General features: G+C 37.4%; 1 protein-coding gene and 1 long non-coding RNA gene across 2 annotated transcripts; both read right to left on the reverse strand.

Annotated features, from left to right (window-relative positions):
- Positions 1 to 3,667: 3,667 nt before the first annotated feature.
- Positions 3,668 to 6,360, reverse strand: LOC126712738 (uncharacterized). The gene is made up of 2 exons (XR_007651153.1): positions 5,946 to 6,360; positions 3,668 to 5,746 (listed from the first exon to the last, which is right to left on the reverse strand). It is a non-coding gene; the product is annotated as an uncharacterized LOC126712738 (long non-coding RNA).
- An 867-nt stretch (positions 6,361 to 7,227) lies between these two features.
- Positions 7,228 to 15,869, reverse strand: LOC126712736 (uncharacterized). Its single transcript, XM_050412188.1, has 10 exons — positions 15,662 to 15,869; positions 13,423 to 13,515; positions 12,927 to 13,028; positions 12,581 to 12,837; positions 10,894 to 11,025; positions 10,487 to 10,609; positions 9,812 to 9,940; positions 9,021 to 9,229; positions 8,166 to 8,319; positions 7,228 to 7,556 (listed from the first exon to the last, which is right to left on the reverse strand). Exons 1-10 carry the CDS (start codon positions 15,759 to 15,761, stop codon positions 7,338 to 7,340), a joined length of 1,518 nt encoding a protein of 505 aa, XP_050268145.1. The 5' UTR covers positions 15,762 to 15,869; the 3' UTR covers positions 7,228 to 7,337.
- Positions 15,870 to 20,943: the final 5,074 nt, after the last annotated feature.

Raw genomic sequence — 20,943 nt, forward strand, 5'->3', positions numbered from 1 at the left:
TTTTTTCTCACATTTGGCAGTTCTTTTACTATTTTTTCTCACATTTGACGGTTCCATCCTCATATTGTGCAGTTCCAATATCACATATGACAGTTCTTTTGTCACATTAGGTGGTTCTCGTACTTTTTTCTCCCATTTAACGGTTCCATCCTCACATTGTGTAGTTCCAACCTCACATGTGACAGTTTTTTCTCACATTTGATGATTCCGTTATTTTTTTTCACATTTGACGGTTCCATCCTCACATTGTGCAGTTCCAACATCACATGTGACAGTTTTTTTCTCACATTTGGTGGTTCCCTTACTTTTTTCTCACACTTGACGGTTCCATCCTCATATTGTACAGTTCTAACATCACATGTGTCAGTTTTTTTGTCACATTGGGCGGTTCCTTTACTTTTTTTCTCACACTTGACGGTTCCATCCTCACATTGTGTAATTCCAACATCACATGTGATAGTTCTTTTCTCACATTTGGTGGTTCCCTTACTTTTTTCTCACATTTGACGGTTTCATCCTCACATTGTGCAGTTCCAACATCACATGTGACAGTGTTTTTCTCACATTTGGTGGTTCCCTTACTTTTTTTTCTCACATTTGACGGTTCCATCCTCACATTGTACAGTTACAACATCACATGTGATAGTTTTTTTTCTCACATTTGGTGATTCCCTTACTTTTTTTCTCACATTTGATGGTTTCATCCTCACATTGTGCGGTTCCAACATCACATATAACAGTTCTTTTCTCACATTTGGTTGTTCCTTTACCTTTTTTTTTTTTCACATTTGACAATTTCATCCACACATTGTGCAGTTCCAACATCACATGTAACCTTTTTTTTCTCACACTTGGTGGTTCCGTTAATTTTTTTCTCACATTTGACGGTTCCATCCTCACATTGTGCAGTTCCAACATCACATGTAACAGTTTTTTTCTCACATTTGATAGTTTTCTTACTTTTTTTTCCTCATATTTGACAGTTTCATCCTTACATTGTGCAGTTCTAACATCACATGTGATAATTCTTTTCTCACATTTGGTGGTTTCCTTACTTTTTTCTCATATTTGACAGTTCCATCCTCATATTGTACAGTTCCAACATCACATGTAACAATTTTTTTCTCAAATTTGGTGGTTCCCTTACTTTTTTTTTCTCACATTTGATGGTTTCATCCTCACAATGTGCAATTCCAATATCATATATGACAATTCTTTTGTCACATTGGGTGGTTCTCGTACTTTTTTCTCACACATGACGGTTTCATCCTCACATTATGTAGTTCCAACATCACATGTGACAGTTCTTTTCTCACATTTGATGATTCCTTTACTTTTTTCTCACATTTGACGGTTCCATCCTCACATTATATAATTCCAACATCACATGTGATAGTTTTTTTCTCACATTTAATGGTTCCCTTACTTTTTTCTCACATTTAACGATTCCATCCTCACATTATTCGGTTCCAATATCATATGTGACAATTTTTTTGTCACATTGGGTGGTTCTTTTACTTTTTCCTCATACTTAACAATACCATCCTCACATTGTGCAATTTTAATATCACATGTGACAGTTATTTTCTCACATTTGGTGGTTCCCTTACTTTTTTCTCACATTGGACGGTTTCATCCTCACATTGTGTAGTTCCAACATCACATGTGACAGTTCTTTTCTCACATTTGGTGGTTCCCTTACTTTTTTCTCACATTTGACGGTTCCATCCTCACATTGTACAGTTCTAACATTACATGTGACAGTTTTTTCTCACATTTGGTGGTTCCCTTACTTTTTTCTCATATTTGACGGTTCCATCCTCACATTGTACAGTTCTAACATTACATGTGACAGTTTTTTCTCACATTTGGTGGTTCCCTTACTTTTTTCTCACATTTGACGATTCCATCCTCACATTGTATAGTTTTAACATTACATGTGACAGTTTTTTTCTCATATTTGGTACTTCCCTTATTTTTTTCTCACAGTTGACAGTTCCATCCTAACATTGTGCAGTTTTAACATTACATGTGACAGTTTTTTTCTCACATTTAGTGGTTCTCTTACTTTTTTTTCACACTTGACGGTTCTATTCTCACATTGTGTAGTTCTAACATTACATGTGATAGTTTTTTTGTCACATTTGGTGGTTCTCTTACTTTTTTCTCACACTTGACGGTTCCATCCTCATATTGTGCAATTCCAACATCACATGTGTCAGTTTTTTTTTCACATTGGGTGGTTCCCTTACTTTTTTCTCACACTTAACAGTTCCATCCTCACCTTGTGCAGTTCCAACATCACATGTGACAGTTCTTTTCTCACATTTGGTGGTTCCCTTACTTTTTTCTCACTTTTGACAGTTCCATCCTTACATTGTGCAGTTCCAACATAACATGTGACAATTTTTTTCTCACATTTAGTAGTTCCCTTACTTTTTTTTTTTTTCCGCATTTGATAGTTCCATTGTCATATTAAGTAGTACCAACATCCCATTTGACTCTATTTTTGTCACATTCAATGGTACCTTATTTTTATATTCTCAAATTTGACCGTTCCGATATTACATTGGGCAGTACCCACATTACTCCTGACCATATTTTTGTCACATTTGGTGGTACTCTATTTTTTTCCTTACAATTGATTGTTCAACCGTCATTTTAAGCACTACAAATATCACATCTGACCATAATTTTACATTTAGGCTTATCACTGAAGTCACTTTTTTACTTACTAATAACCGCTCATCACAATAGTAATTTTTTAAAAGTTATTAAAAAATTTAGATCTAAATTTTAGCAGAGCACAATTAATTGAATATTTAAGTTATTTGGGACTTATTGCAATATTTGCACCATTTGATAACATTGTAATTAAAGAACTAGTTCATTATTAAGGCACTCGTGATTTATTAAAAGAAATGGATCCATGGTCAAGAGGGTGTATAACTCCTAATTCCATTTCCTTCTTTCTCATATTTTCCTTCTATCCAAATCTATGGTAAACACTTACCTACACTCATCTCAACTTGTATCACCCTATGAGGTTGTCACAGGACATGAACAACATCTTTAAGTTTGCCAATATAAGCATCCCTTAACTTTGAAAATCAAGGATTTGAATTAATGAACTATTATTAGGTCCTCCTAAATAGCATTGATTCATCATAAACATTTCATTTCAATTGGAATTTGGTTAGCAATAAGGAAAGAGAACTCTTGGTTCAATTCTCCACCTTAACAACAAGGGAAATAAATTGATCAAAGAAGTTCCTGTGGGTTGAAGTGGAACAACAACTGAACCTCTGGTAGCAACATGCTATGGGGTGGTAGTCCTGCTTATGGGATCAAATCAATGAGTTCAAGAAATATTTGAAAGTGGGCTAGTGAGAGCATCCATGAGGCTGAAATAAAGTCAACAAAATATGTACAGGTGATATCATGGCTTCTTCTAGAGAACTCTATGGGTATTTTTTTTTCATCATTATTAGGGCTATTTTATGCAACCAACAAGCTGCAATGGAAAATAACACTAGCCCATAATGCTGTAGGTTCCTAACTAGGATGTTTAGTTAATACCTGCTTTTGAAGAACTTGAAAGAGTTTATACCTATAAGTTGGCACATACATGAAAACTTAAACAGATTTCATGTGAAATGGACAAAAAGGAAATTAAAGAAGTGTTCACAAAGGTCCAATGTAAGATGAAATCCGTACAATACAAACAGAAAATATAAGAAAAGCAACCTTTTTCCTTAACCATGATTTCCATTTCTTTTGAAACAACTTCATCCCATTTTGTAATTGTCATATGGAAACCATAATTCATAGTCTTATATTGGAGGTTGTGAAGTAAAGGAAGTGACTAAAAATATTGTTCATGTCATAGTTCCATAAAAATATTGTTCTGGTTAGCAGCTGAAAAATGAAAAAAAAAAAAGAAAAGAAAAATAAAAATAGAACCTAGAACAGAAAATTTCTAACCATTAAGCCACATGACTAAGAACTCAGGGTTTGCTTCTAAGATCGGTACTCAAAGAGTTTTTTATATCAGAAAACATAAAGCAAGCAACTAAAAAGAACTAGTGGTAACAAGATGAACTTAATACCAACTCCAATCTAGTAACTCTATTCCAAAAACTAATAATGTGATAACAGTAACCAAAAAATGAAGTTTAACCAAAACAATTGACATATATCTGTATATATGTTTTTAGTTGCATACATTGTTCATTAGTCATTACTTATTTAACTTCTATCCTTCACTTATTAAAAGAATGCAGATGCAAAGAGAGGGGTAGAAGCTAATATGATTAGATCTTAGAAAAAAGAAAAGATAATTCTTTTTTCCAATTGATTCCACATTTAAACAAAACTAAGATAAATAAAAAATTTTATATCAAGTAAATGAACTCAGTCAGGATAGACCCTAAAAAATAACAAATATGGCAGCTACTGTGGACAAGAGGGCTGCATGTCTAATCAACTCCAAATTCCATCACAATAATACAAGTGTACATCTATTAGAGTAGGTGTTCTTCTCCAACCACAAGCACAACAAAAACTTTGATATAAATCAATTTCCATAAAATGAAAAGATGAAACAGGGAGTTAGGCTACTCAATCTTGTCCCACGGGCATTTTCACTATTCAAGCATCACTTCAGCCACTAGGTTGGGTTGCCATTGCAGTCGTTGCTGCTATTAGGCAGTGTAAAATACCATAATCCAAAAGAAATGAGTACACAAGAGTGACTACGATAAGTATAAAGATTCATTTCATAGACAATCAGATAAAAAGTGGAAAATGTTTTTTTATTTAAAGATATAGTTCAGAGCTGAAATTATGGTATGATTTGCTGCTATGAATCTAATGGTATCCAACTTCAAAAGCAGCTTCCCAGTCATGTACCTGCAACCTAAAAAAATTCTATAGTGGTCAACCAATTAATTGTAATTGAAAAACCAAATAAAAAATTCATTTTTTAAATCAAAAATATTTTGCTCCAAATGTTTCATCCAAGTATATAAGAGTATTAGTAATAAATTTACTCAAATACTCAAATAATGATCTCTATATAGATATAAAACTAACAGCAATCATCCAACTCATTTTTGCCAACAATGCAGAGATGATAACTTTGAAGGTAGAGGGAAATAGCTTGAGGCTATAACTTGACTTAATCATAGTGACACGGCCATCTCAGGAAAGACACTTATTAGCTTAACCACTTAGCTTGCTTCTAGTTTTTGGTTGAAAAACTAAAAATCCTTTGCTTCTAATCTGGTTTAAGAATAGAGGAGACCCAAGATTTTTCAAATTGGCACCAAGTCTTTTGAAACCAGACCTTTGACAAAAGCTTGTTCACCATGCGATTACTCACATTCCTTGGAGCAAAGAGTAGTCCACATTTGGCTAAGTTCATGGCTTGTCCAGATCATTGGCAATATTTTTGGACACATTGCTAGACACTATCTAACTCCACTTTTTTTGTTCCTATATGCCTTTTATTCTACCAACAAGATAAAAAATTAACATACCATAGACTAAACAACAGAATCAATCATTGATTGCATAAACTAATTGCCACTGATATTGCGAATGGCAATGTAACCAATCCCATCAATTTAGTTTCCAATGTAGAATAGATATTGGTCACACATAAGTCCTCCATTGCCACGATACTCTCAACGTAGTAAGATATAATTAAGACATGCAAACATCGTCTGATTGTAAGGGGTTTACCCTGCCAAGCCAGATAAAAAAACCCAAATTGTTCAACCTAGCCAGAAAAACCAATGATAAATAACCCAAATGGTATAAACGGCAATACTAACAAACCCAGCTAGACAAAATTAAGAAAAATAAACCAAATTGAAATCAGTATTAAACATACAATTACAAGTTTTACTAATTCAAGTATATACAATAACTTATTCTCTCACCTACTATGAACTTGCTATGTACCAAAAGGAATAATAGATTGGTTTTGTTCCTAGCAACCCTGCAAAACCAAAAGGTAAACAAAAACAAAACAAAACAAAATTAATAACAATTCAGCCATATAGAGAACAAATGGCAACAGTTAAAAAACCCATATGTAAAATTAAAGAATAAGGATGAGACGTAGTGAGATTTTAGATTCGATAAACGGTGGAAACTTCAAACAAAAGGCCAGAGAGACGGAAGAAGCGCCGCTGAGTTGGATTGGATGTGGATTTGAGGTTGGATTGGAGAGGCTTTAGCGTTGAGACAGAGCTGGAGAGGCTTTAGCGTTGAGACAAGATAGAGTAGAGAGGAAAACCAGAGGCATTGTTGATGCGTGAATGATTCTGCATTCTTTTGCTTTATTTTTTTTGGTTTATATATATAACTTGTTTAGCCAGTAACTAGTATCCCTTAAAATTATACCAATGGTCAGGATTTAAACAACATTAAATCAACAGTTAAGATTAAGGTGGGTACCGTACCCCCCTTTTTCTGGAGGGGGTATGGTAGAATGACCCATATTTGTAATATCTAATTCCATTAAACATGATTTTAAAGTGGCATGATTTCTTAGTCTATATTTAGCCAATTTGTCCTGTCATTAAAAAGGGAAAGTTTTCTGATACACCTTTGTCATGAAAAAAAAAGGGTTCAAGAAAGTACTATTTGAGAGTTTAAGAACTTCTTATTCTACAAGTGGTGTAAACTTATTAGGATATATACATATATATATATATATATAGCTTGGTGGCTAGGCTTGCTATATCCTGGGAGTAGCACACAAAATTGTTTAGTCTACTAAACTGGAAAACTCAGTAAATGGCACGTATCATCTCAAGAGAGCAACTTAGTCCGCACCTCAACTCCTTCACCTCAAACTCATAGAATTGATGGTAACTATTTTATTATGTTATTAGATGATTTTGAAGCATCAGCAAAGTAATTTTTTTAAAAAAATTATTCTTTAAATTTGTGGTGAAATACAATTTTAGTAAAATATCATTATCTAAATTATTATCCTGTAAATAATGAATTACAATTTATTTATAGGTCATATTAACGAATATTTTTAGAGCAATTATTAATAAATCATTATAGATTAGGAAATATAAAAAATTGTCATCATGCAACATTTATTGTTTTATCATTCTCCCAATAAAATGTTTATAAAAATAGTTCCTATACCATTGGTTAACATTTTCCATTATTTATTAAATATTTTTGTTCTTAGGAACAACATTTATACTATTAACCATGCTTGCCAAATCAAGTCATATAATCGAACAGTTGAAGCTAATACAGATTAGAAACCTCAACCATCAAATATATCTTTCATTGTACAAGGAATATCATGCCCTGAGCAACAGCTCGTACACATTACTGTCATAGTCCCCACTGACACGCTTCAACATTTCAAAAATTTTGCGACTTCCTAAGAAATCAATCCGTTTGAAAACCACATAGCCACATTCCGCTGTTTCTATACTGGAGTACACTGATCGCAGCTGGTTTGCACGCCTTGAATCAGTGTGAATTGCAGCCTCTATTTCGTCAACACACATGTTCTCCTGCAGAAGAGCAAACATACACATCAAAGTCCCTGGAATAAATCAGCTCCACTGTCTCGTAAATGCAATAGCCAATAGGTTGTATTGATGAACATAAACATAAAACGTGATTAAACTAATAGCCCCCTTTAAGCTTCGAAAACATCCATCACAATTATGCATAATGGGTTAAATATAGTCACATATATATGTTTTCTGTTGAATTTGTTCTTGATGCAACAACACGTCACAGTGGTGATCAAAAAATTTGTCTAATTAATAGTAAATATAGGCCCTTCTAGTCCGTTGGACAAAATTGGTATCGCCTCCAACTTTTTGTCTCACATTTTTCTAAATAAACAACATAATTAACTTTTTTTTTAAAATTATATATATATATATAAATAAAATAAAACTAACATTTATCTTTTTTATCCCATGTACTTTAGCAAATAAACTATCGAAAACTATACGATTGCAATCTCACTTCAAATACCATGCATATTGAAATTTGATAACCAAACCAACTATGAAAGATATAACCTTGAAAATCTCATGAGAAAAAGAAAATTAATTATTACTTAAGCGTGAGAAAATATATATAGACGGACACGGAAAGGCATGTCTTACCTGATAAAATTCATAGATATGATCTAACACTTGCATACTCGTAAAGCCGTTATTGCTGAAAAACGTTCTTGAAGAAGGCCCCATCTCACCAAATCGGTCAATGGGAAACAGTATGGTAAGAAAATGGTATTTAAATATCAATTCGGATTTCTCACTGCAATCAGGCCATATAAAAGTTAAATGCTGTGAGATAATACTCTCCTCATGGATAGAAAACTCTGTTATAAGTTATAACCAGAAACATAGCAAAACAAGCACACACGTTGTTCATAAAATTCGTATAACGGTACCAGATGAACAAACTTCGCATATTGTCATCAGATCATAAGAACATAAATTTGATGGGATGTTGCCACGTTGAAGTATCTTATCGAGTCTAATGCACATGACACTGATACCCAAGCCGAACGTCAACTTGATGAATCACTTTATAATTTACATGCAGCGACATACACACACATGTTTGTATATTACCAATTTAAGCTACTAGGGAAATGGAAAATTTAATTATTTAACTATATGTATACATCTAACACTCCCTCTCACATAAAGACTCAAACTCCATTTTTAATATATAAAGCTCAACAAGTGAGATTTTAAATAGAAGGTAGAGTAAAGAAAATAGTAATCATACTCAAGACCTTTTATTTTGATACTATTTTAAATTTTTTGATTCTACCAAAAGTTTAAGCCATTATAAAATGGTAAATTTAATTATTTAACTTCATACTTAAGTCTATCGCATGTAAACAAAGATGAAGTGATACAATTGTGAGTAAAATCCATCCATCAATCTCACGCCTATCAGCAAAGATCAAATCTACATATTAGCAGTGAGAGAGGGAGAACAACAACCGTTCTGTAAGTGGCTGGGTTAAGTGCACAAATGAAGCTTCTGAATCCCCTTTTGCATCTCGGAATACAGATGAGGGAGGTTCACTTGTACAACCAACATTGAAAGAGAATGTGAAAATTGAAGCAGTTGAAGTTGGCTCAGATATTGACCAGCAGATTGAATCCAAAAGGCTGATTGGTGTTATTGGACGTATTAGGGTTTGACAAACCTGTAATAACAACAGAATTCACAATTAAATGACTTCACAGCAACACAAGTCAAAATCCATTGATGCAGTGTTCGTTATCAAACAGAAACATTCAAGATTGACTACAAAGATGTCCAGCATTTCTGAACTTAAGTGAAGGTCAAGCAATCATGCAAAGACCTTCCATTGGGGATATACTACTTACTAAAAAACAAAGACTTGCAATTTTTCAGGTCAAAAATTACGAACAGTACAAAATTTCAAACAGTCAATTATGTTCAACTCATAAACCACCCTTCATGTTTCTTCTTAATGTGTGTGTGAGTATATGAGTGTGTGTGCTCGCACATGCATGTGTGTATAGTATCTTGCAATCTAGTGCCAGATGTAGGTTCACTAAAAAATTCTTGCAGCAGAGTAAGTAAATTGTTTTTCTTTTGAGCATAAACAAAAGTAAATTGTATTTCTCTTGCCTCTAGAGTTTATATGTATTATAATCCAGCTTAAATTATATGCACAGTTGGCTTTCTGAATTTAATGAAGCAAAGTATGGAGTCTTAATTGTAAACGAAAAAGTCCTGGATGAGATGATTGACCTCTTACCTGCATACGACGATTACGGCGATTCCTTACCCCAATTTTAGCGTATTTCACAATGTGTTGCCTTTCATTGAGGCTTGCTTTATTTCTAAAACTCTGATCATCTTCAGGGACGTTTTGCTCATTTGTTTCCTAGGAAATGTCAATAATAACAATATTAAATAAATATGTATTGTATTTAAGTTACATCAGGTTTTTTTATACATTGAGCTTAATATTGTTATTTAAACTAGTGTAACTTAAACCGGCCTAGTGTAACATTCAAAGTTAAACCTGGTATAACTCTAAACAATGTTACATCATATAATAACTTGTTAAGAACATCATTAAACTTAGTATAAAAACATTACATCATTCCTCATCATTCTCCATGCATTGTTATTTAACTTGAACCCAATTCATTCCTAGAATTACACCAGGTGTAACATTCAAAGTTAGATTTTTCACAACATCATTCCCCACCCCCCAACCCACCTTTCTTTTCCTGCTAGCAAGATTTGAACATTAAACGTAGTTCAACCTCACCCCATCCATTGATCACCTTTGGGGCAGAAAAGAGAAAGACACTGATTGAAACATAGTATTTCTGTATTCAATGTTTCATTCATACCAATATGTGCAAAGGAATAGAAATAGCATTTAATTCATAGTATTGAAATTAAAGAATCAATAATTTACCTTGCCTGTAATGCCATTTTGTGAATCTTCAAGCATCATACCAACCTGCCTAGCCAAGTCAGCAAACATGTGAACAAACCGTTGTACGTATTTCTCCTTCGCTGTTTTCAGAATCCACAGGGGCTGAGACACATCATAAATTAGATGAACTTCATTTTGATAAAAAATAATTACATAGAGCACTCTCTGATCTCTATTATGTCAATGTTTTCCACATTGCAGACAATGTCACCCAATAGTAGAAAGGTTACGATACATAAATTTGAAGACAACCAAAATTTAGTAAGTGAGACATGCCAACCGTGTGAGAATCGGAACTTTCATGACAAATAATATCCATTCTCTGTAAAACTAGAGATAAGAATATTCATTCACATAAACATAGAATGCAAAGCAAAGGGACTCACTGTGATGATGTTACTAGAGTGGCCAAGATATCTTTGGACAGAAGTCCCTTCACAAACCACATGACTAGCACTGGAACCAACAAACCATTGTTCTACAAGTTTGGCACCTTCTCTAGCAACAGTCTCAACGACCTACCAAAGATATCAATCATCTCAGAGAGTTTCTCAAGGTACCCGGAGAGATGCGGGCCTAGGCAACGCAGGGTGTACCCACTTAATAATAAATAGACATAACATGTAAAACTATTTCTAACAGCTAGTAGCACCACAACATGTATAACACGTGTGAATCAAAATTTTGAGAGAACATACTTTGTTTTTATTGATAAGTTATACATGCATCCAATGAGTTTTAAATCCAAAATCTCACCCTCCACCGACATTTTTGAGAGAGCAAGGGCCAGCTCTAGGCGTAGGCCACTTAGGCCATGGCCTAGCACCCACTACTAGAGAAATGCCCCAAAATGTGAGGGCCAATAAGTGAAATATAAAAAATGTAAGATGAACATTTTTTTTCCTTCTACTTTTAAGAAGAGCAAATGTTAGCGTTACTACAATTTTTACTACATAAAACTTATAAACTAATTTCTTACCAATTATCAAAACACATTTCAAATATTTATTTATTAAGTAGTTGAAATCTTCCAATCAAATACATTGTCACATAATTTTATAGGTTTTATGTAGTAAAATATGTAGTATGTTTAGCATTTTCCTTTAATAAAACCCATAAATTTGATTGATGGTAGAAATAAAACAAATATTATTACAGATGTCTTACTTGTTGTGTCACCAATTATAAGAAGTAATTCAATTATTTTCACCATGCTAAAACATTAAAAAAAAAGAAGGTAATTCAATTATTTATTTATTATTATATTGTTGTACTGCCTTCAATCACATTCTTTCTCATATCATTTTGTAAGTATTTTATAGTAAAATTGGTAATACCTTTATCATTTTCTTGAAAAAAAAAAAAAAGGTCTGGTTAATATATACTCTTAGGGCATATATTAACCATCCATTTTTTGAAACTGTTTTGAAGATTTGAAATTGTTAAAAAAATTAATCACTTTTTCATTTTTCCATAACAAGTTTCCTTAAATGGTATTTTAATGTATGCCCTAAGGGCATACATTAGTAAAACCTAAAAGAAATTATAGATTAATAGAAATCCAACCAAATCACCATTAAGTATTTGGAAAATGTTAATATTACTACAAAATACTCACAAATTGATACAACAAGAATAGACTGGGGTGCTGCTTAAATAATATAATAAATAAATGCTTGGATCAATTTTTTTTCTGATGAGTAATGCTTCAAACACAAATTATTTTATAATATTGTTACAAATTGCTGATGTAACTTTAGTAATTTCTAGTTACTTATTGGTAAGTAAAATATGATATTAGTTATGAGTTTATATTAGAACTAATAAGAATTTATCACATTAATAGTTTGTAAAAATATTGTAAAATAGTTTGTAACTATAGGATTATTCTATTTTGATTGGTGACACAAAACACTATTTGATAAAATCTGTAATATCCTAATATCAGTCAAATGCATTATTTAAAGCTTTCAGCGAAGGCCTCAAATTGTATTGGGCAGCCCTTGAGAGAAGAAAGTGTCACTTGAACCGGGCTCATTGGTTCAAGGAAAAATACAAAATATTCAAGTATACCTTATTACGCAGTTCAGCTGAAATGTCTGGATCGATATACACGGAGTGGCCAGAAAGGGTTGATGCTGTACCTCTATAAAACTCTCTTCCAAAACACCTTGCTTTTTTAATAATGTCAAATCTCTTGGCTCCATGAGTAACAACGGTAAAACAAGAATTTTCAGTACCAGAAAACCCAGTAAGCCGATTCAACTCATCCAACTGCGTACCATTTTCTTCACAGTTCTGAACACTGTAGAGTGATTCACTCAGCCTCACTGCAGCAGGAAAAAAAAAAACTATATTTGAAGTACTTAATAAGAACATTTATATCAATTCTGTTCTATAGTTTTCTCAGTCTCATAACCTTTACTCCTGACACTATCCACAAACCACCCAAATGTGACAACTAAGATACCATGTTTTGACCCATGCTTCAAAGCATGCTCAAACTTACGTCCACCAAAGCCGTAGTAAGCATTAAGGAGTTTACACAAGCATTACAGATCAGGAAGGATATATATCACATGTACATGTTAGGATCAGGAAATGATGCAAAACCATTACAGTAATAGAATCGGATATTTGATATGCATCTAGCTATATATTACAAAAAGAAGATCAACCATGCTAAATACAAGGAAAACAATGATGATCAAACTGACTTTTTTTTTTTTTTTTTTTTTTGTGCTTTTAGAAAGTTTCCCTGTAAATCCAACTAATGGAGATTAGGAAATTTCATATGTGGATTAGAGAACAGGATGACAGAACAATATCAATGACTAAATCTTAATCCCATCTTATTGGGGTGGCCACTTCAATATAAGACCATTTAAACAATTTGAAAAACTGATTAAAGGATATTTGAACCACCAAATGGGTACACTGAGGATGTAAATTAGTGCTGTACTGGCCACCTAATCTCTCCGTTGCTTCCATCACTTGTTCCGTTGCTTCTGCCAAAACAAGAACCACGAACATTAGCCATCTGAATACTAACAATTCTACTTGGTGATGAGGCAAGATTTTCACATAATCATATGTGAAAAACCATTAATAAAAAATATTAACTTGTAACATTGCTTTGTTACAAATAATTCAGATGTACAGTCCTCGTATCAATATTTTATAATGAGCGCGAAAAAAGTACAAAGGCAAAACTTTAGATGTGCCTTAAGTTTTCCAATTGAAGTTAGCCATATGGTTGTATTGACCAATGTAGCAAAAGCGACTATATTTTTTTTGAAGACAATTAAATTCAACCATGTAATTTATTGGTCAATGCAATACATGGTTGAATTTAATTTGGGAAACCTAAGGTAGAGCTGTAACTTCGTTCGACTAAAATATCCTTGAACCGTCCCAAATTACTAAAATAGCCTCATAACATCAAAAATACCCCATAAACATAAAATGATCAAAATAAATCTAAGATGCTTAAAATAACCCAATTATCCATGTGGGATCCACCTAGTTGTGAGTGTGAGGAAATATACATTTGAAACAAGCTATATTTTTATGATTTCATGCATATAAACACGAGCATTGGTCACTCTCAAAAAAAAAAAAAAAAAAAAAAAAAAAAAAAAAAAAAACAACAACACAGGCATTGCCTATTTGACTCAAAGATGCTAGGACCACCTAAGAGCATTCTCATCAAAGATTGTAAAAATTTTAGCATTTAGCATATTAAAAAGTTACTTTATCAATTTTAACAACTCATTTTACAATACACCTAACATCAAAGGTTTCATATTTTTTACCACTTCATTTAAATATTCTTTTTTATTATTTCTTTATTCTTCAATATATATTTCTTTCTCTCTCTTCCTCTCTATCACTCTCAACCCAACAAACTCACACAGACCATCTCAACCTAGCAAACCCGTATCCACCACCACCGGAAAAAAAAAAAAAAAAAAAAAAAAAAAAAAAAAAAAAAAAAAAAAAAACACTAGCCACCCATACCCACCTGTCAATCCAACAAACTCACACTCTTCCATCTCAACTCAGCAAATCACACCCACATCCACACCCATTGCCACCAGCCACCACCGGCCACACCCACAACAATCACTACCACCATCACCATCACCCACAACCACCAAAATCACAAGCCCAAAACCACAACAGCATCCACCAATCAGAAAAACAAAAACATCAGATATATGCACGGCCACACTAAACGACAATCAAACAAAAACAACAACACAAAGGAAAACCAACATTGAACCCAAGCCCAAATCCACAACGGCAATCAACACATGGCAAAACACCCAACGACAGTCAACACACGGCAACACATGTACGAAAAATCTTCGAACGGAGTCAATCCGAGAGTAGGATCTGCATGCCAATCTCCACACCGATGCTAATTTGGAGCAGGAAAAAAAAAAAAAAAAAAAAAGAAGCTTGATGTGAGAAAGAGGGCGACAGAGAGGCAAAGAAAAAGAGAGAAAAGGTAGAGAGATCATAAAGAACGAGAGAGAGAGAAAGGGTGGAGAGAATGAGAGATCAGAGAGAAAAAATATTAAAAAATTATACCATCTTGCTACAATGCGCTCTCATTTTTGAAAGTGCATTGTAGCAAGATGTCAAAATTAATAGCATTTAGCATTCTTGATGGAGTGTGCTTTTTACAAAATTGATATTAAAAATAGCATTTATAGTATTTAGCATTCTTGATGAGAATGCTCTAAAAAAATTATTTAAAAAAAAAAAAAAACAGAAAAAGCCAATGCAGGACGCAACGAAGAGAAATACAAACAAAAAAGACTTTTTTATGCGAAGAAACACATAGCACAGAATCAACATTCCCTAAAAAGAAGAGAAAAAACGAAAACGAATTAGAATTCGTATAACACAAATGAAATTGGTAAAGAAGAAGGATGACACAGTTTATTACACACAGCATGTGTGCGCAAATACACACAGCCCAAATGCACTAAATACGTGAAATTGAAAATATGCCATAAATTACATTTTCGATATATTTTTGCAGCGTGTAAAACACACTGGGTGCACTAGTTTTTTTTTTTTTTTTTTTTTTTTTTTTTTTTTTTTTTTTTTTTTTTTTTCCCAAAGATGGTCTAAATTGGATACCTTTAGAGAGACCAGTGACACAGATAACAAGGCCTGCAAAGGGAGCGGTTGATCGAGCGGTGACTGGCTCAGACGGAAAAGAGGACGAAGCAGGAGACATTGGCTCAAGTGACTGTATACTTCTTATAGAAGACAATGGAGATGAGACCCCAACCACTAGCTTCGAACACCCTTTACTCTGTACCACCTCAACTTTACCACCACCAACACCATCTGAAGATGGTAAAATATAAAGCTTGATGGGCCTACCTTAATGGGCCTGACGGATCGGAACTGGTGGGCCTGTATAAAGATGATCCCCTGCGCTTTGAAGGCCCATTGCTGACAGACATAGTAAGGGCCCATGATCCGAAGTCCATATCGCCTAGAAAAGCCTTAAGATCCAAAAATGGAAATCCTTGCTCACCACGCTCAGAAGAATTTGTATTAGAGTCCCACATGGAAAAGATTTGGAAACCAAGAAGAAAAGTCAACCCTTTGTCACTATAAAAGGCCTACCACCCTCAGAAATCGAGGTACGCTTTAATTGACCCTCTCTAACGCTCTAAGTAAGACAGAAGAATTCTAACTTGACCATCGGAGAGCTTTTGGCCGACACCACACCGGTGCTCTCTGAAGGACTTCTTTCGATTGCTTCTGTCGTGCAGGTTCGCTTCGAGTTGCGAGTACGGTGTGACCCATTGGTGACAATTTTCGACGTCATCAGTTGGCGCCGTCTGTGGGAAAGAAACAATCGTCGTAGCACATTATCGATTCCTAGACAAAAGAGTTACATGGTACTCACACGCTCGATGGCAACCACTAATGACGCTCAAGAAGAGGAAGCCCCTACGACTGCCCTTGAGAGACAGGTCAGGACTCTCGCCGCAGCCGTGGAGCGCCTCACCAAACAAAACCACGACCTAGAAGAGCAGCTGAACCAAAAGAGTGCGGCGGTCAATAACCAATGAGCGGATCAAGAAGGAACCAGCGCTGAAAGGAGGAATCATGACGGACCACAGGAGAGTAACGCCCCGAGTAAACAAGTGCGACGGGACGCTAGCATCCCTTCAATGACGGATACAGCTCCACAACCCATCATCGCGGAGATGCAGGCAATGAAGGAACAGATGGAAGTACTGATGAATGCTCTCAAGGGGCGAGTGTCCAATGATCTTGACGACCTTGTCAACCGGACTGACTCGCCATTTACGGCAACCGTCAATTCCTTCCCCCTGCCGAGTAAATTCCGCATGCCAAGTATGGATAGTTATGACGGAATCAAGGACCCTCTCGAGCACCTAGAGACCTTCAAGACCCTGATGCACCTTCAGGGAGTGGCAGACGCAATTATGTGCAGGGCGTTCCCTACAACCCTAAAGGGCGCAGCAAGGATTTGGTTCAGCCGGCTAGCACCAAACTCCATCGGCACCTTCAAGGAGCTGAGCGCTTAATTCACTACGCACTTCATCGGAGGACATCGGTATAAGAAATCCACGGCTTGTTTAATGAATATCAAGCAGAGAGAGGAGGAGACGTTACGGGCCTACATATCACGCTTCAATAAAGAAGCGCTCTCGATCGACGAGGCCGACAACAAGATACTAGTGGCAGCGTTCACGAACGGGCTGAAGGGGGGTAAGTTTTTGTTCTCCCTATACAAAAACGACCCAAAGACCATGTCGGAGGTGCTTTACAGGGCCACCAAGTATATGAACGCTGAAGACGCACTATTAGCTCGAGAAGATAGACCCAAGAAAAGAGACAGACAAGAGGATCCCAACAGGACCAGGGGCGGAAGAAAGGAAGGATGGGAGATCGAAGGGAGGAGAGACGTCCAAAACCCATGGGCGCAAGGTTCACAAGTTTCACCCCGTTGACCGCTCCGATAGACCAAGTCCTAATGCAGATTAAGGACGAAGGATCCCTGACGTTTCCGGGAAAGCTGAAGAGTGATCCCAACAAAAGGTCCAGAGACAAATATTGCCGCTTCCATCGTGACCATGGTCACGACACGGCTGATTGCTACGACTTGAAGCAACAAATCGAAGCCCTTATCCGACAAGGGAAGCTGAAGAAGTTCGTCAGCAAGGAGAGAACGGATCAACCCCCACAAGAACAACACCCCCGTCGAGAAAACGAGCGACCAAGACCCCCATTAGGGGACATAAGGATGATAATTGGAGGAACAGCCGCGGCCGGATCGTGGAAAAAGGCTCGCAAAACATACCTTCGGATGGTACAGAATGTCCAGTTGGCGGGTACAGTGCCAAAGATGGCAAGAAGGGAAGGCCCCATTATCGGGTTCTCGGAAGAGGATGCAAGACGCCTACACCATCCACACAACGATGCCCTCGTCGTCAGCTTGCGGGCAGGCGACTACAATATGCACCGAGTGTTGGTCGACAACGGTAGTTCAGCCGACATCTTGTACTATCCGGCGTTCCAACAAATGAGGATTGACAGGGAGCAGCTAATACCGAAAAACGCCCCGCTCGTTGGTTTCGGAGGGAGTAGAATATTCCCTTTGGGCACAGTCACGTTATCGGTGACAGTAGGAGATTACCCCCAACAAATCACAAAGGACGTAACATTCTTGGTGGTCGATTGCTCGTCAGCCTACAATGCTATTATTGGACGACCCACGCTCAACTCGTGGAAGGTGGCAACATCAACTTACCACCTAATGATCAAGTTCCCAACGGAGTATGGGGTAGGAGAGCTACGCGGAAGTCAAATTGCCGCACGAGAATGCTACGTAGCTATGATGGAGGTGGAAGACCAGATCCAGGCCTTGAACATAGAAGAACACCGAACGACGGCAGAACCTACAGAGAAGCTAGAGGAGATAACCCTCGACAGTTCCAATCCAGACCGAACCACCAAGATCGGAACGCTTGCCAAACCCGCAATCCGTCAAGAGCTCGTAGCTTTCTTGAGGAGCAATAAGGATGTGTTCGCCTGGAGCCATGACGATATGCCAGGAATCGATCCCTCGGTCATGGTACATAAGTTGAATGTGTTGCCCTCGTTTCCACCCGTCCGACAAAAGAAGAGAGTATTCGCCCCGGAACGAGACCAAGCAATAGCGGAAGAGGTCCGCAAACTCCAAGAGGCAAGCTTCATCAGGGAAGTCTACTACCCCGATTGGCTGGCGAATGTGGTAATGGTGAAGAAAGCGAGCGGCAAATGACGGATGTGCGTGGACTTCACCGATCTTAACAAAGCATGCCCCAAAGATAGCTATCCCCTTCCAAGGGTCGACGTCCTAGTAGACTCGACGGCTCAACACCAATTGCTAAGCTTTATGGACGGTTTCTCGGGTTATAACCAGATCCGCATGCACGAGGACGATCAAGAGAAGACTTCGTTTGTAACCAGTCAAGGACTCTTCTGTTACAAAGTAATGCCATTCGGCCTGAAGAATGCAGGGGCAACATACCAAAGACTAATGAATAAGATGTTCGCACAGCAAATCGGGAGGAATGTCCAAGTCTATGTCGACGACATGCTGGTAAAGAGCCGGAAGGAGGAAGACCACTTGGAAGATCTGAAGGAATCGTTCGGCACGCTTCGATCCTACAACATGAAACTCAATCCAGGAAAGTGCGCATTCGGTGTAACGGCAGGCAAATTCCTAGGATTCATGGTATCTCAAAGGGGGATTGAAGCTAACCCGGACAAAATCCGAGCCATAATGGAGATGGCCCCCCCGAGAAACGTGAAGGAAGTACAAAGCCTTAACGGCAAGGTAGCGGCATTGAATAGATTCGTGTCGAGAGCGACGAACAAGTGTTTACCCTTCTTTCGAACATTGAAAAAGTCGTTCGAGTGGACGGACGAGTGTCAGCGAGCCTTCGAGGAGTTAAAAACCTATCTATCTTCACCACCTCTACTGAGCCCCTCGCAACCAGGTGAAGAACTCTTCCTCTATTTAGCCGTCTCCCCGATGGCCGTCAGCGCGGCCTTAGTCAGAGAAGAGGACAGGGCACAGAAGCCCGTGTACTACGCCAGCCGGGCGCTCCACGGTGCCGAAGAAAGATACCAACCTATGGAGAAACTCGCTTTTGCATTGGTCACGGCGGCTCGCAAGCTCAAGCCCTACTTTCAAGCCCATACCGTGAACGTAATGACCGACAAGCCCTTGTGAAGGGCACTGAGTAATCCTGAAGCCGCGGGTCGACTGACGCTGTGGGCAATAGAATTGAGTGAGTTTGATATCAAATACCGTCCACGTATGGCCATTAAAGGACAAGCTGTAGCCGACTTCATAGCAGAGTTTACGCGTGACGAGGACAAGGGGGCAGAAGAACCCCCCCAGTGGAACATCTACACCGACGGATCATCCAATCGGCGAGTTGAAGGAGCCGGCATAGTATTGCTGTCACCTGAAGGAGACAAGATTGAATGTATGGTCCGTCTCGACTTCCCCATTACCAACAATGAAGCAGAATACGAAGCAGTGGCGGCAAGACTCGACCTAGCCAAAGCCACCGGAGCTGAAAGTGTGGTCGTGTATTGCGACTCTCAAGTCGTGACCAATCAAGTAAACGAAGATTATGAATGCAAGGGGGAAAGGTTGAAGAGATATCTTGATCAAGTAAGGGCAAGAGTCGACGGGCTAAAAGCAATGGTCGTCCAGATCCCCAGGGGAGAAAATGAGCTCGCCGATCGGCTAGCGAAAGCCGCTTCAGCAGAACATATGATGACACCGGGTAATGTACTTTCCTTTGTTCAAATCTTTCCACTAATAGACCCCGACAACATGTAGGAGATACGCTCCGAAAGAAACTGGACTACACAGATAATTTCATACTTAAAGGACGGGATACTGTCAGAAGAGAAGGAGGCAGCGAGAAAGCTAAAAGTCCAAGCGGCAAGGTTCGTCTTGATAAAAGACATTCTTTACAAGAGAGGTTTCTCCCGTCCTTATCTGAGATGTCTCGGGGTTGAAGAGGCAGACTACGTAATGAGGGAAGTACACGAAGAATCTGCGGGAACCATTCCGGATCGCGGTCGTTAGTGCACAAACTGGTACGAGCTGGGTATTACTGGCCAACCATGCAGAAGGATGCCGAGTCTTACGTTAAAAGCTGCGACAAATGCCAAAGGTTCAGCAATTTCATCGGACAACCAGCTGAGGAGGTAACCCCCATAACGGCTCCATGGCCTTTCGCTCAGTGGGGACTAGATATCATGGGACCTTTCCCAACGGCGGTAAGGCAGTTGAAGTTCTTGGTAGTGGGTATTGACTACTTCACAAAATGGGTAGAGGCGGAAGCCTTGGCCACCATTACAGAAAA

The sequence above is a fragment of the Quercus robur genome, chromosome 2, assembly GCF_932294415.1.
Source record: "Quercus robur chromosome 2, dhQueRobu3.1, whole genome shotgun sequence".
Classification (NCBI taxonomy): domain Eukaryota; kingdom Viridiplantae; phylum Streptophyta; class Magnoliopsida; order Fagales; family Fagaceae; genus Quercus; species Quercus robur.

Excerpts from the sequence above, each read along its gene's own strand:
- LOC126712736 (XM_050412188.1), bottom strand. The coding sequence starts at position 15,761 with ATGTCTCCTGCTTCGTCCTCTTTTCCGTCTGAGCCAGTCACCGCTCGA. Across the intron at positions 13,516-15,661 it reads TGTCACTGGTCTCTCTAAAG|AAGCAACGGAACAAGTGATG; the intron begins GTATCCAATTTA and ends TTGTTTTGGCAG. Across the intron at positions 12,838-12,926 it reads GGATAGTGTCAGGAGTAAAG|TGAGGCTGAGTGAATCACTC; the intron begins GTTATGAGACTG and ends TTCCTGCTGCAG.